Raw genomic sequence first — 16,311 nt, 5'->3', positions numbered from 1 at the left:
TTAGTTTAAAGAAACTAGAACAACATATATATATTTATCTTTAAAGCACTATAATAAAAGTAAACATATATTTATTTATTGTATATATTATAATAGAAAAATAAGATCAAAGATATATTTTGTAGACCGTGTTATTGTCCAAAACATAAATTAAAATAAAACCGGAGGGAGTATCTCTGTCAAAATAATAGTCCAATGAGAGGAGACCAGTTCGGACACTCAAAATGATCATCACGTCATCAAAAAGCGGCCGTCCAGGGACGAGGGGGGGTACCGTGGTCATTTGCCGCACCGCACGCTCCCCTCGCGAAGCGCCACCGCTTTTCAGCCAGCCGCCCCACGTGAAATTACCCCTCTACCCCCCACGCTCCCTCTCTCCTCCTCTTCCCCTCTCTCTCTCTCCTCCCCCGCTGTCCCGCAGCCTTTCCCAAATCTAGCCGCACGACGCACCAACCCACGCCCGAGCCAGAGCCAGGTCGCCGCGCCACCTCTTCGGCTTCGCCGCGCCGCCGCGAGCGGGCGGGGAGACTCCCCACCCCCGGTGAGTGCCCGCCCGCGCAGATCCGCGCGGTTCTTTTTTTGTGGGGAGAGGCGGGCTGTTTTTTTCTTGCGGTTTGGTTTGGGATTTCTGAGGAGAGGGGGTTTCTGCCTTGGGTGGGGGGGGGGGGAGGATTTCAAATTCGGGAGCTTTTCGGTGGGAGGTTTCTTGGTTCTTGGTAATGCGGGGGGGGGGGGGGGTTTGTTGCGGTTCTTGGGGTTGGCGGGAATTAGGGTTTCGTTGGTGGGGTTTTTTCATGGTGGCTAGGGTTTTTGGTCAGATGGAGCTTCGGTTGGTGATTTGGGTGTTTCTTTGTTCGGAATTGCAGGGAGGGAGAGGGCGGTTCGTTTATTGGATGAGCCGTGAGGAAATTGGGAGGAAGAAGGCGTGATGTTTACTCCGCAGGGGAAGGGGTGGACCGGGTGGTCGACGCCGGCTCCGGCGAACCAGCGGAGCGGTGGCGGCGCTCCCGCCGCGTCGGCGCCCCTTGGCAAGGGGAAAGGGACTACTCTGCGGGTCGCCGAACTGGAACAAGAGGTGTTTTTTTTTAACCCAAATCCTGGCTTTTCTTTCTGTTCGTGGATGTAGCTTTTGAATTCCAATCTAGGGCCATGTTTCTTTGCTCACCAAATGCAATGTGCGGTTTTTCATGGCATGCTATCAGTCGATGAGAAGTGGAAGCAGTGAAATTGAGTGAAAAAAAATATTAGTGTGCCTCGTGATTTCATTTTGAACCGTAAATCATTTGAACATTCCAATTTTCATTTATTTGTGCGAGGCCATTTCTGCACTTGCTAATGATTTAAATAACGTGGTTTCTTATGAACTGCTTAAGAAACAGAGCGCTGCCTAGGGTGCTACATTACATTGGTGTCATTCTTATGTCCTTTTAATAACTCTTCAGTCATGTTAATCTATTATTTGAATATAAAATAGGCTTGTAGAAACTACTGTAACAAGTAGTTAGGCATGCAAATACCTACGGAAGGTGGAATGTTTTATGTGATTGACTTCTATGTTCCATTATAAGCATTCGATCTAATATATATTTTTCTTCAGTTCTTATCTCTCTCACGCTGGCTTCCTAAATCATATTTACTACAGTTGCACATCCATTTTCTTGTTTGATCATACCATTAGTAGTTATTTTCTTTTGTGTTCATGTCCGCAGTTACATGAATATCAGTACAATATGGGGCTGCTTTTGATTGAGAAAAAAGAGTGGACAGCCAAACTTGATGAAATCAATCAAGCGCTGACACAGAAAGAAGAGATTTTAAAGCGGGAACAAGCTGCCCATTTGAATGCCATATCAGAATACGAAAGGCGGGAGGAAAGCATGCGGAAAGCATTGGGTGTTGAGAAGCAATGCGTAACAGATGTATGTTATTCTCTAATAATTTCTTACTCTTGCTGTTTATCAGTATTTCCTAATATTCGTAATGCTGTTAACTGTTGATGACTAAGCAGTTTTTTGAATACTATACTGCATATACTGGTGATATCATATACTGGTGATATGTAAATTTTATCACAGTCATGAATCATGATGTAATAATATCTAATGGTCAAATGAATTGGTTGAATAATTTCTAGGTTATGGTTTCTCCAGCCAATAGTTTTTAACACTGCATTGTCCTTATGTTTATGTTTAACAAAAGTTCTATGTATCTGAGCACACAGCACTTGTCATCTGCAGTCCTTTAGCCTTCGGACCATGTACTTTTGAACGCTTCATTCTTGTTTCTTATCACTTCATATTTCTGAACTTTGCAGCTCGAAAAGGCACTGCGTGAAATTCGTGGAGAGATAGCCGAGGTTAAGTTTATGTCTGAGAAAAAGATAACTGATGCTCAATCCCTTGAGGCTAGTTTGGAGGAAAAAAGGTTGGAGATCGAGGGTAAGCTTCATGCTGCAGATGCGAAGCTTGCTGAGGCAAACCGTAAGAAATCTCAGGCTGACAGGGATTTAGAGGAGGTAGAAGCTCGTCAGCGTAGGCTGGAGAAGGAGAAGCTATATTTTGAAAATGAGTATGGCATTCTTGCCCGTTTTCCTTTGTCTGTGTGCTCTCTACTGTGCCAAGCAATTGATTATTGTATGTCATTGATATGTTTAGGAGGAAGGCAGGGGAGGACCGGATCAAGCGTCAGGAGGATTCATTACGTGACTGGGACAAAAAGCTTAAGGAAAGTCAGAATAGAATTCTTGATTTGCAGAGATCCCTAAATGATCGAGAGGAGAGAGCAAACGAGAATGACAAACTTTTCAAGATAAAGCAAGAAGAGTTGGAGGAAGCAAAAAAAGCTCTGGAGCATACTAAAGCTACACTCAAAATTAAAGAGGACGACATTAACAAACGACTAGCTGAATTACATTTACAAGAAAAGGTAATCCATATATCACTGAATGCCTTTTCCTTTATCCTCATTTCACATTATTACAAATTGATAGTGGAATTAAAATACATATCCTGTTTCTATTCGATTATAGGAAGCTGAATCAAAGAACAGGAAATTAGAAGAAAGAGAGAAAAAAATAGCTGAAAGGGAAGAAAAAGTCAGTGCAAGGGAAAAAGTAAGTATGATAGGCTAATATTGTGTTTCTTCTTCAATATAGTTATACACTTGATAGCAATGTCTAGACCATGTTGGATTGTTGGTTGTGTTTTGTTCTAGGTACCGTTTGGTAAACTCGATTTTGTGTTAAATATGTGGGTTTGATGTTTTATGTTCTCTGTTATTCAGCTTGTTCCCTGTTTTATGCATTCACTATTGCATAAAGTTGCTTATCAATTGGTGCTTTTATCTCTTTTGTGATCTCTTCTTTCAATATAAGTAGCATCATGTCCGTGTGTTGCAATGACTCCTAAATAAATATACTATACTCTTTCATATAATTGTACCAACCAATTCTGTTGCAGGTTGGGCTTCAGAAGCTTCTTGAAGATCATAATGTGAAGCTTGAATCCAAAAGACGAGATTTTGATTTACAACTGGAGAATGAGAAGAAATCATTTGATGCAATGTTGGTACAGAAGGAAGCTGATTTGGTGCAGAGGGAAAAAGATGTCAGATCTTCGGAGGAGAAGCTTTCGAAAAAAGAACAAGTATTAAATGAAAGTAAGAAAAAATTGGAAGAATGGCAAAATGATCTTGATACAAAATCGAATGCTCTGAAGAAGTGGGAGGAATCACTACAAAATGATGAGAAACAGTTATCGGAACAAAAGCTGCAGATTGAAAATGAAAGAAAGCAGGCTGAGATGTACAAATTGGAGCTTGAGAGTTTGAAAGCCACAGTGGTTGCTGAAAAGGAGAAAATATTGCAAGAGCAGAACAATTTGAAACTTACAGAGGAAGAGAGGCAAGAGCACATCATGCTTACAGCACAACTGAAGAAAGAGATTGATGAATACAGAATGCGAAGCAACTCTCTTTCTGAGGAAACTGAAGATTTGAGGAAGCAGCGTCAGAAATTTGAAGAAGAGTGGGAGCAGCTGGATGAAAAAAGAACTCACTTGGAAGAGGAAGCCAAGAAACTGAACAATGAAAAGAAGAATCTAGAAAGGTGGCATGACAATGAAGAAAAAAGGCTAAAGGATAGAGAGGATGAGTTGGACATAAAATACAAGGAGCAGGGGGAAAATCTCGCACTTAAGGAAAAATCCTTGATCGATAATATAGACCATCAGCGTTTGGAAAATGAGGAATTGCTAAAGAGAGAGCGTGCTGATCTTCAACGAAATTTGCAGCTCCATCGGCATGAATTGGAGATGGAGATGGAGAAAAAACAAGCGAGCAAAGAGAGAGAACTTGAAGAGAAGGAAAATGAGTTAAATAGGAAGATGGACTTTGTAGAAAATGAGCTCAAACGTGCAGCCGAATTGAATGAATCAAAGATTCAGAAGATACTATTGGAGAAAAAACAGCTGCAGAAGGAAAAGGAAGTTCTTGTGGAGGATAGGCAAAAACTGGAAACTGACAAGGCAGATATCAGAAGGGACATTGATAGTCTGAACACTCTCAGCAAGAGTCTGAAAGAGCGTAGAGAAGCATATAACAGGGACAGGAATAACCTCATCGATATATTTGAAAAGTACAAGGTGTGCAAAAATTGCGGGGTTATTATTTTTGAGGGCTTGGATGCCCTAGCTCTTAAAGATAGCACTGATATAGAATATCCTAGTCTTGCTGTTGAGGCGGATGATCGTTCCCCCAATCCTGACACCTTAGCCCAAGAGACCGGAGCACTTGTTAATTCAGGTGGCCGTTTATCATTGTTGCAGAAGTGTTCAAGGATTTTCAAGTTTTCTCCTAGGAAGAAGGCTGAGCAATCATCTGAACAGCAAGCAGTGAAGAACACAGACTTTGGTGCAAGACTAGAGGAAGCATCGCAGAGCGATGATGATTATGAGCCAACTCCTGTCTATCAGGTAGCCTATAACTCATTTGATGCTGAGGATCTCCCATCTGAGAGTGGGGCATTTGAGAATGAAGAATCTGAAAGGCAAGATATAGCAGATGACGTCCAGATGGAGTCTTCTCTTGGAGTTGCAGATAATTGTGTAGATATTCATGGAACTCAATCATTTGATGGCAACACGGACATGGTGGTGGACACAACTATTGTGGATGTTGACCAAAACGGGAAGGACTCGGCAGTGCTTCCCGTTGTAGATTTGGAGCCTGAAACATCAAAACAAGGACGGCGCCAACAAAACAGGAAGGGTAGAGCAAAAGGTGGTGTAAAACGGACACGGTCTGTTCTTGCGGTAGTTGAAGATGCTAAAGAAATACTTGGTGAGAATTTAGAAGTAAAAAAGGATGATGGCCAGGGAGATTCAGTTACTGTGGGTGGTACACGGAAGCGGCGCTTTGCTGGAGCCACAATCAGTGAGCAAGATGAGGACAGTGAAGCTCATTCTGAAAGTGTTTCACTTGGAGGGCAGCGCCGCAAGAGGCGCCAAACAGCTGCAGCAGTTACGCAAGCCCCAGGAGAAAAACGCTACAACCTCAGGCGCACCACAGTGTAAGTTTCTGTATTTATCCCACGTTTAATTTCTACTCAAGGTTATCATCCTTTTTTTAACTGACTTGTGGAGTAAATTGATTTCCTTTTTGCTTTATTTTGTTGGAAAGTGCAAATGCGGCAACTGCAGCCCAAACCAACAAAAAGAAAGCTGCGAAAAAGGGAAGTAAACAGACAGTAGAGGCTACCGCAGATGACACAGAAGGAACCTCAAAGGCTGAGGAACCTGCCACTGGGAGCAAAGGGGCCTCCCAATCAGCTGATGATGCATCTCAATTACCCGAGTACTCGCAGGTAAGATCCATTCTGCATTGTTTGCTATTCTGTATTTTATGTAATACTTTGAAAGGCTTTCAGTATCTTGGATGCATGCCTTTCTGGGTTGAGGCCAAGCTTTCTTTTTGGGTTTGTGTGGCATATACATTCAGGATCACAGCTAACTCGAAACTTGCTCTTGTTAGGCTGAAGCTGGTGACACACATGGCCCTGTAGAGGTCACTAGTGCAGAGGGGGTAGATATTGTGGATGGTATAGATGCAGCACCAGATGCGATGCCTATGACACCATCAGGAAGTGAACTTGGAGCTGAACAGGATGATGAGGAGGACGATGACTCCGAAAGGCGGAACCAATCAATTGGGAAAAAGCTATGGTCTTTCTTCACTACATGACAATTGCAGAGGGCTACTGAATAGGTTATTTCTAGCGTTTCTGTTTTCGATTCATGACATGCCATTCTTGGAACTCTAGGTTGTGTGCTTGGTGATGATGATGATGTACTAGTAGATTTTCCCACTTCAATTATGTTCTCCCCCTGTAATTGAAATATATTTGTAGTAGACATAGCTTTGATGGGCGCTCACAGAAGTTAGCTTTTGAGAATGTACAATGGCGCGATGCCTGTAACTGTCAAGGGTTGAGGCTTGTAATTGTTGTTCATTTTGTTCCAGGATCAGTTTACGTGGTTGACCACCTTGCGAAGTTTGTGGCATTTGTCAACGCGGGAAGCTTTTTTTTTTCTCGTCCAGACGACCAGATTGTCTTCCATGTCTTTGTGCATCTTGAATTATAGGACTTTGTTGACTGGCAGTTCTTCAGCTTGTGAAATAGGGGGCTCAACAGTGGCATCCAGGATCAGTTACATGCAAAGTTTGTGGCATTTGTTGACGCTGGAAGCATTTCCTTTTTCTCGTCCAGATGACCGGATTGTCTAGCATGTTCTTGTGCCTCTTGAATTAGAAGGCCCTTCTGTTGACTGGTAGTTGTGCAGCTTGTGCAATGTCTTATCAGTGCTACCTCCATCCCTCCCAGTAATACCTCTATTCCAGATTTTTAGGGGTAAACATGATTATTAAAAAAATATATGTAGATTTAAATGGAGATGTTGTGATTGGATGAGAAGTATAATAGATAGAATTAAATAGAGTAAGTTTGTGATTGTATGCGAAATGGAAATATATGGTGTAATTGAACGGCGTAGAGCCACGAGTTGGGAAGAGAATGTTAGTGAAAAAAATATTATATTTTAAAATAAATTTTAAAGATTAAAAATTGCTATATTTGGCAGGAGTAGTGTATTTTTGGCTTGTATATACGTCAGCTGTCTGGGCCTTCCAATGGACGTCTGCTTCGATGCAAGCAATCGCCGGTCTTCTGGCTTACGCGGCTAAGGAATATCTATGCTGGACTCTTTGCCTTTGTCCCTAAGGCATGCTGTTCTGTTCTGTTGTGATATTTTCTTTTTCTTTCGAGACGGTTTGTTTGCAGCATGTGCTCACTTTCATTTGGCGTATCTACGCTAGCCTAAAGCAAATGCATGTATGTCATACCCACAAGTAACTACAAATTCTCTTGACTTCACCTTGCAGTATACTAAATAAAAAAAATTGTCTGTATTTCCAGCCATAAATTTTGCATAAACAAATCATATTTACCTTCTAAAAAAGAATAGTATTTCCAGAAGGAAAGCACATAGTACTTCACCAATCTTTTGCCCAAAAAAAAAACAATTGAGAGCAACTCGGTGTCCCAGTCTAGTAGCTTTGTTTCTTGTGGCTACTTTGGAACGCAAAAAATCTCACAAAAAAATATTTTTCATATAAATCAGTTTAATACCTAAAGAACCCCAGGGGGAATTCCTCAGGAGTACGCCTAAAAATACATATGCATTGTTCCAATATTTATACGTGTTAATAAAATAAAATAAAATAAAAATACGTGTTAAATATCTCATTATCCCATGATTCTTACCAGGTTATAGGACTCCGTATAGCACTTTCGTATGGTGTTGTAATCGCTTCATTGTCCAATTTTATTTAGACGTAAGCAGGCAGTACTACTTATGTACAGGTGCGGAGAGTTGCATCGGGAGAAAAAGCCTACTATATGATAATTCGACGGATTTGCTGTTAAATCCGAGTTAACCAAACAGAAGCCGATCAGAGACCCTACCCTCCGCCGATGCGTCGAGAAGAAGCCTCCGCCGCCGCCGCCGCCGCCGAGGCTGGGACCCCGCGCTCACCGGACCTCCACGACCTCTCCGACGACTCCGACTACGCCGCCGCCGCCGCCGCGTCCTCCAGTCACTCGGTGCGCCTCTCTCCCCCACCACTCGTGTGCTTCCTGCCGTTCCCCGTTCGCCTCGCCTCGCTTGCTCCCGACGCGAGCGCGCGATTCGGTCGCGGCGCGAGCGAATTCGCTCGATTAGGTCGATGATTTTTGTTGGGAGGTTTTGGGGGGATTTGGGATCCCGCTGCTCATCAGATGTTGTTGGGGCATCGGGGTTCGGGGGTAGTGCTCTAGTTCCGCACGTAACTAGTTCGGCAGCTGTCACCTCTTCCTCCGTACATTGATTGGTTTTATTGGTTGGGTGGGTGTGTGCGTGCTATGGATGGCGATGAATGATAGCCTATGTTGAGTTCCCAATTTGGATTGAATTGACGTTCGTTTGGTTGGGTGAACTGAATTTGGTGTTTGTTTGGTGATCGAAGGCGATGCGGAGCGATCTGGTGGATCAAGGGTCGGGCGAGACGGCGAAGGTGGATGTGGTGTACGAGAAGGAGCGTGTGACGATCCACCCGACGCAGTATGGCTCCGGCCGGATCAGCGGGAAGCTGCGCCTCTACTTGCAGCAGGGCTCCCTGTTCCTGGTGAGTTAGAACCCCAGTTAGTCTGAATTGTTGATTGTTCATGAATTTGTGGTAGGTTTTGATATTATTGTTACCACATTTGCTGTGAGGATTGAACCATGGTCCTTTTGGCTTGATGGCCAGGGCATTCGTGTTGCTACTTGAATTATATGTTGGTTGGCTTATATATCTTTGCTTATCATTGTACTCCATATATGCTAATGATACAATATGCTACTATTCCTGCATAGACGTTCCTTCCACATTTTCTGCTAAATGTCTGATATTAGAACAAGAGAACTGAAATTGAAAATCCATATGATTGTTGTTGGTTGGCACCTGAATATGGTTTTGTTACACATGACATGTTATCATATTGGTACCCAAGTTGCTTAATTTTCTTCTTCATTTGCTTATGTCTTTGTTCAAATCTGTGTGACAGAGTTGGGAGCCAAATGAGGGAGTTGATTCTTTATCAAGCAATTCAGCTACCATGGAAATAGAAAAATGTAGGAACAACACAATATATTTCTTTTGTCATACTTGGTAATTGAAGTGCAGCAGTGATTACACTTGACTCTTTCTTTACTTGCCTGACTATGTACAGATAGAAACCTGTACACTATAAAGGCCTTGCCATTAAGTGATGTACGCTTCATCCGTAAGCACACCCCGACATTTGGATTCGAGTACATAATCATTGTTCTCTCATCAGGTGAAGTGCTCTTCTAGTTGTTTGCTTTCTTGTGGTTAGTTTGAAACTTTTTGGAATTTCTATAGTCACGGTGATCACTGATCACATTAGCTTTTAGGTACTTTATCTTACAGGCTCATTGCATTTCTGCTTCTTCTAGCTACATAATACACATGCTGACAAAAATGAAAAAAAATGATTTATTGTATTGATGTATCTTTTCAAGTTTTGCAGGATTGGCTTTTCCTCCATTCTATTTCTACAATGGTGGGCTTCGTGAATTGTTTGCGACACTAAAGAAGCATGTTTTTATTATCAGGTTTTCTTTCTGGGTTCACTCTAATTAAATAATTAGTCAAGCTGTCCCTTGTTTGTTAGTGCCTAAATTGCTCATTCCTGGAAATGCAAAAATTGCTATCTGGATTATGAGTGGACTATAAGTGAAATCTACATACAACAAATCTACCAAGTATATCCATAACTGGATTTTCAAAGCACTTTTTTTTCCTTCTATATGATAGGATACTGTCATAAATATTTAATATTTATGATCTAATTAACCTACACTTGGGAAGATGCTTCACTGGACATTTCAACATATCTAGGAGCGTTTAGTAACTCAGCCTACAGAAAACTAATTAAGTAATGGAGCATTAGAGTGTCATACTACAACCAATCAAATGTTTACAGAAGTATCTTTTGCTGCATATATGATTGGATTTTCTCTACTCTATCTCAAGGTCGGACGATGATCCTAATGTATTTCTTGTCAACGACTTTCAAGATCCTCTACAGGTATGTTATTATACTTTCTTGTAGCCAGACCCATAATTTCTTTAAGACCACCATGCCCTCAATAGAAACTTTACTGTCCTTGGGAATATGCAAAACAATCCTTTTAGTAGGAGTCCCTTGTAAAGCTATATAGTCATCTTTGTTTAGAAGTCCATGTTCTGGCCTATGTCTTGCATAAGTTTAACTTAGAACGATTACTTACCCATGAACCTCAAATCCACTTTATTTGATGCCTTATAGAAAAGTTTGTCATCACTGGAGCTTCCTGGTGTTGCCACCGTAGCAAATGCCATGTCACGACAGAACTCACTCAGTTTCACTAGTTCAGTTGATGAAGCCAGACATGGGAGTGATGCCAAACATGGGGCATCTTCTAGCATGACTGAATATGTCTCAAAGCAAAAGCACAGATCGAATGATCCGGGTCGTGATCTTTCTATCCAAGTACTGGAGAAATTTTCTCTGGTTACAAAGTTTGCACGAGATACCACGTCAAGTCTTTTTCGGGAAAACCACAGTAGTGGTGGTCATACTTATGGAAGGCAGCAGCAAGAATATGTTTTGGACAACAGAGCAAATGATAAGTACAAAGATCAGCAAATAACACCAGATAAGGATTCTTTGCTGTCAGATTCAATGGAGGTAACCATATCTTTTTTTCTATTGTTCTTTGTTATTCGTCCACTACAAATTTTGGAAGAGAGCAACAACAGAACAACTTTTTGAAGCACTCACAAGTCATGGAGACAAGCCTTTAAATTTTACTGTTATGGTTAATTCATTTTTATTCTAATTTTTTTTGTCTGAAAACAGTAGGGGATGCACCTGCGATATATATAAAAGAATAAGTAATACATACAGAGAGAGTAAAACTAAAATACAATTTCATATTCACAATTAGGATTAAGGCCATCTGTAATGAGAAGAAACCTAAGCTAAACTAGTATTATCTTCTGTCATCTGCTCATGTTCAAAACCATTATCTGCCAACTTCCTTTCTATTACTAGAGGTAGTATTAGATGTATCTTCTATGTATTATTTAGCACATATTTGTTGTCACTTTAGTTGGAAAACTTAAAAAAAAAGATTTTTTAAATAAAAAATAGTCAGTTTTTTTCTTCTGACCCCTGGTACTGTCCAAAGCTATTACAATTTTGCATACTGCAATGTGTGTAACATCAGTTTCCTTGATCTTGGCAGTCTAATAAAATTCTAGCGTGGGGAAAACCAAGAGAACAACCGTTGAGTGTTGATGAGGTATTGAATTCTCTGAGCACTTATTTTACATATCTGTCCCCTTATGTTCAAGTGCTCTATGGTGCTAAAATTCCATGTGCTATTATTCTGCTTAGCGTTGCAGTTCAAATAATTACTAGATCTGTAACTCAATCCACAAGATACATCAGTTGTCTAACCTCTAACATACAATTGGATGAGTTCAACATTTGATTTCGGATGTATTTACTATCACAGTAAAGTATTATGATCCTCAAGACAGTCATACTTCTGTTCAATCTTGTGACCTTTGATATTTAAACCTCTTGTTTCTTGGAGTCATTATGTCTTTGGCTCAGACTCTAGGCATATGCCTTGGGGCTTCAAGCAAGCTAAGAAATCCTGCAGGATTTTAGTGGAACTCAGGAACTGTTGCCTCATAATTTGCAAGCCATGCTTCTCCTGGCAGGAGAATTAGCCTTTAGCAGATACTGTATATTTGATACTAACAACTTGTTTTCTGGAGGTATAAATAGATTGAAAGGGATAGTTACATGGAAAATTATTCCTTTTATCCAGTAAACATCTAGTTATCTGATCATGTCAAGCAGAGGAGCATTGTGCTGGATACACACATGAAATATTGTGCTGCACACACTTCCATTAGTGAAAAGATTTGTTTTACCAAATGGTAGTTTGACCTTTTTCTTCAACTCAACGGAAGGCTAAGATTTAGTCTGGCATTTTACATTAATTAAGAACTGTATGAGTTTACGCTGCACATAATGTCTTTAGTTTCATGGATCTTCTCCACCAACCATCTAATAATTATCATGTATTGATCATGTTGTACCACTGTTCCTCTCAGAAACGTCTTATGTTTGTCTGAAATTTTTATTGCACAGTGGAGATCCTTCTTAGATCCTGAAGGTAGAGTTATGGATTCGAAGGCGCTGAGGAAAAAGGTTTTCTATGGAGGGATTGACCATGTTCTGAGAAAAGAGGTTTTATACTTAACTTTGATTTGCTATAACCACTCAACAAGGCATTCTTGTACATGAGTTTTGATGTTTAATATGTAGGTCTGGAAATTCCTGTTGGGGTATCATGAATACGATTCAACATATGCCGAGAGGGAATATCTTGCTGTCATGAAAAGAACAGAATATGAAGCCATAAAATCCCAGTGGAAGGTCAGTCAAGGTTCATAGGTTCAATGTGCTGCAATTCAGTGTGCTTATTAATGCTGGCTAGGACATGCTACTACCATATATATTGAGTATATTTTTAAAGTAGAGCTCAAGTGATGTAGACTGTCATTTGCTTTTGCTCAGTTTTGTTAGATCTGCGGTATGTGATTTTGCTTGATGGGAGCAATGTTTCTGGACATATGATTATCCATTTGCTGTTCTCTTTATCCCTAAGATCATGCTGATAGTTTGCAGTAGTAACATTACAAATGTTAAGACACTTTCAGCTGTTCGTCATAACAACAATTCATGATTCTTTTACATTATGGCATACATTACTCATCTTTTACATGACTATTCATGAATCATGATTCTTCTTGATATATTATTTGCAGAGTATTTCGTCCACACAAGCTAAAAGATTTACCAAGTTTAGGGAAAGAAAAGGCCTTATCGACAAAGATGTGGTATGAATTTGTCTACTTTTTTTTCTATCTGAACTTTTCCTCCTTATTTCCATTTTAGCTTCCTCTCTGACCACTTTTTATTTTTAACTGATATCCAAACTGATCACTTGTTTTAACTGTTTTTTGGATATCAAGGTGAGGACAGATAGATCAGTTCCATATTATGAAGGAGATGACAATCAAAATGTTCTTGTGCTACGGGATATCCTGTTGACGTATTCCTTCTATAATTTCGACCTTGGCTATTGCCAAGTAAGTTTGCACGTTCTATTACCCTTCACCCGCAATTATCCAACATCAGCTGATGAAGAAAACTGCCTGCCAGTTTAAGTCATTTAAGTGAAAAACACTGCATTTGCTAGAAAGCTTCCACTAGATCACATAACCCTGATTCTTGTTAAATATAAGGAATGTATACATGCTGAATCACAAGGCACTGCAGAATATTCATTTGTTTTGTAGCCATATTATTACAAGTGACAGGGTTAATCATGCTACACTAAATATTTAGACCTATAAAGCATGAAATTTCGTTGTCTAGGTTTCTTTGTTTGTTTGCTCATGCAGCGAGCGCTCTTTCTTCCAGGGAATGAGTGATTTTCTGGCACCTATACTTTATGTGATGGAGGATGAGTCTGAGTCATTTTGGTGCTTTGCAATTTTGATGGAACGACTAGGAGCCAATTTTAACCGTGATCAGAATGGCATGCATGCTCAGTTACTTGCATTATCCAAGGTATTTTAGAATTTTCCATTCTTCGAGTAGATAAGCAGTATCATAGTATCACAATAGAATTTTTGTTAATCCGCATATCCTGTGCAAATCTTGCAAAACCGTTGTGCTTAAGTCATATCGATTGATTATGTGTGTATCATTTGTTATATGGCTTCATTAATTGCCTTCAATCATGCGATGTGGCCTTCGATATTATGCCAAAAATACATATTATATAGATTGTAAAAAAATGTTCAAGTGACAAGCAGTTCATGTTTATACTTCTTAAACGGCATAAAAAAAATCCCCTCTTTAGTTTTCATAACTTTTCATTATTCCTTATTACTGCCTTCAATCCTTACCATGTTATGATTATCCATTATACAAATGTGTCTGACAAACACTGCCAGCTTAGGTGTCAGAATAACTACTTTTATCAATATAGGAGTATTATACTTTTTGTGACTGCACAATACTAAATTTATGTGAAATTTTCTATGTACCTCATGCAGCTCGTGGAGCTTCTTGATCCTCAGTTACATAACTATTTTCGGAAGAACGACTGCTTAAACTACTTTTTCTGTTTTCGTTGGGTTCTTATACAATTCAAAAGGTAATATTTCTATCTTTCCCTATTTGAGTTGTATGCATTTTGCACCTTAAACAGAAAATCTAAGTTTTCGTCTTTAGCTTTGTAACACTATATTGCTATGTTCTAGTTCCCTGCAGAGCCCATTATCTTATATAGAATCCATAAAAAATATTGAAATCTAGATGATGAATTAATGAAATTCTCTGTAGCTCCAATATTTAGCTACATTAAGCAAATCTAATTCCTCCAAAATGTTCTCCCGAAAATGGAGGTGCATTTTGTGTCTAAGAATTAGTGACACGGATTTTCACCAAAGATTTTGCCTAGAAGCATGTTTCATTGTTCACACCTGTTGGGCTGTATACAGACTGTATGATAGTACGCTGCTGTCACGTATATCGGGTAAAAACCACAGGCTAGTAGGACCAGTACCTTCAAGTTACCTTATTAGTTGGTCGGTTGGTCCAATGGCATCAATCATCGCGCAACAATTTTGAAAGTTTATGAGCTATTCCTACCTTTATTAACAACAAACTGCTTATGAGCTGGTGCTCAACTGAAACCTGTAAACTTTTGACATGAATTCAAACCTGGGTTAACCTGCAATACCAGCACCAGTGGTAACTTGTCTAGAAGTTAATTATCTTCTGCTATCTACTATACGATTTTAATTACATTAGTTTGCTAAGAAATTTTACACTGCATCATTAATGCAGTACTCCCCACCCAAGCACTTGTAGAGGAAAATGCAGCCTGCACTCCATCCCCTCTAATAGTCTAATTAAGTTACTCCAATTTCTTATGGATTGCAGGGAGTTCAGTTTCGATCAAATCATGCTGCTGTGGGAAGTTCTGTGGACACATTATTGGTCAGAACATTTCCACCTCTACTTATGCGTCGCGATCCTGAAAAGGTACCGGTCGCGGATAATAGGAGAGCAGATGGATTTCGACACCCTTCTCAAGTTCATCAATGAGCTCAGTGGCGAGATAAATCTTGACCGGGCAATTCAGGACGCGGAGGCATTATGTGATCAGGCAGGCCCTAACGGGGCTGCCTGCATTCCTCCTGGAACCCCGCCTTCTATGCCCATCGAGACGGACGGTGGCCTCTACGTACAAGAAGACGAGGTCATGTGAGATACCGGCGATTCAGTGGTCACCTCATACGACAACTGCCATAGAAAGCATTGCACTGGTTTCCATAATTCCATTGGGTGCTTGGTACGTTGGTATATATAAATTATGAAGGTGATCAAAATAATGAAATCTGGCTGTTGTATATATGTACGTTGAAATATCAGTTCTCGATGAACCCAACAATAGTTAACACAAGTCTCTTTTTTTTGCTTAATGGAAATGGATTGTCTTTTAGACGCCTATGTTTGGCTTCACTGCGTAAATATATAATATTATGTCACGTGATACTTATCAACTGGCAAAGTTTTGCAGTTGGGTATTTGGATACCAGTAAAATCGACTGTCTGAGTACGATTTATAGCCTTCAAGGCTGTTTGGACTGAAGTGATGTTGAGCACGTAATTCGTTTGTTTCACATATCCTCCAGTTCTCTGCTCAACTATAATCCAGCAAACCTGCGAGCTGAATGAACACAAAGCGACCTTGTGAATTTGTGATATTAACGGCCATTAATTTTATGTGGCTCTGTGTAGCTTAGCCTGCATAAAACCGTGATGATATTGTTTTCGTACGTGTCTTCCTCTCGCGTGATAATCACTCTGTTGGGAAACACCACATCCACACGTTGGAATTCTAAATTCGTTTCCTTTGCATCATTGCACGAATTGGGATCACATGCAGTTTCATTGCACTAATCTTTATAATTTGTGCTTTGCTCTATAAGACCACCCTATGTTTGATATGAATAAATAAAAGACCCAACAAAACACACAAAGTAACATAGGCTAGAGGTCAACACTAATAACGC

The 16,311-nt window shown here is 40.1% G+C and overlaps 2 protein-coding genes across 2 annotated transcripts; both read left to right on the top strand.

Moving 5' to 3' along the window:
• The first annotated feature begins 379 nt into the window (after positions 1-379).
• LOC4330487 (protein CROWDED NUCLEI 1) lies at positions 380-6,563 on the top strand. The gene is made up of 9 exons (NM_001401949.1): positions 380-541; positions 867-1,075; positions 1,710-1,919; positions 2,315-2,568; positions 2,655-2,925; positions 3,029-3,112; positions 3,459-5,566; positions 5,677-5,860; positions 6,028-6,563. Exons 2-9 carry the CDS (start codon positions 929-931, stop codon positions 6,235-6,237), a joined length of 3,468 nt encoding a protein of 1,155 aa, NP_001388878.1. The 5' UTR covers positions 380-541; positions 867-928; the 3' UTR covers positions 6,238-6,563.
• Positions 6,564-7,982: 1,419 nt separating this feature from the next.
• On the top strand, positions 7,983-15,798 carry LOC4330486 (uncharacterized). The gene is made up of 15 exons (XM_015771208.3): positions 7,983-8,155; positions 8,557-8,715; positions 9,137-9,203; positions 9,302-9,409; positions 9,623-9,707; positions 10,129-10,183; positions 10,424-10,825; positions 11,385-11,441; positions 12,305-12,403; positions 12,482-12,592; positions 12,985-13,056; positions 13,192-13,308; positions 13,643-13,792; positions 14,284-14,384; positions 15,176-15,798. The coding sequence occupies exons 1-15, from the start codon at positions 8,027-8,029 to the stop codon at positions 15,501-15,503; spliced, it is 2,040 nt and encodes a 679-aa protein (XP_015626694.1). The 5' UTR covers positions 7,983-8,026; the 3' UTR covers positions 15,504-15,798.
• The last annotated feature ends 513 nt before the right edge of the window (positions 15,799-16,311 follow it).

Source organism: Oryza sativa, chromosome 2 (assembly GCF_034140825.1).
Source record: "Oryza sativa Japonica Group chromosome 2, ASM3414082v1".
Classification (NCBI taxonomy): Eukaryota; Viridiplantae; Streptophyta; class Magnoliopsida; order Poales; family Poaceae; genus Oryza; species Oryza sativa.
The sequence above is the reverse complement of the archived record's forward strand: the minus strand, read 5'-3'. Positions and strand labels throughout refer to the sequence as shown.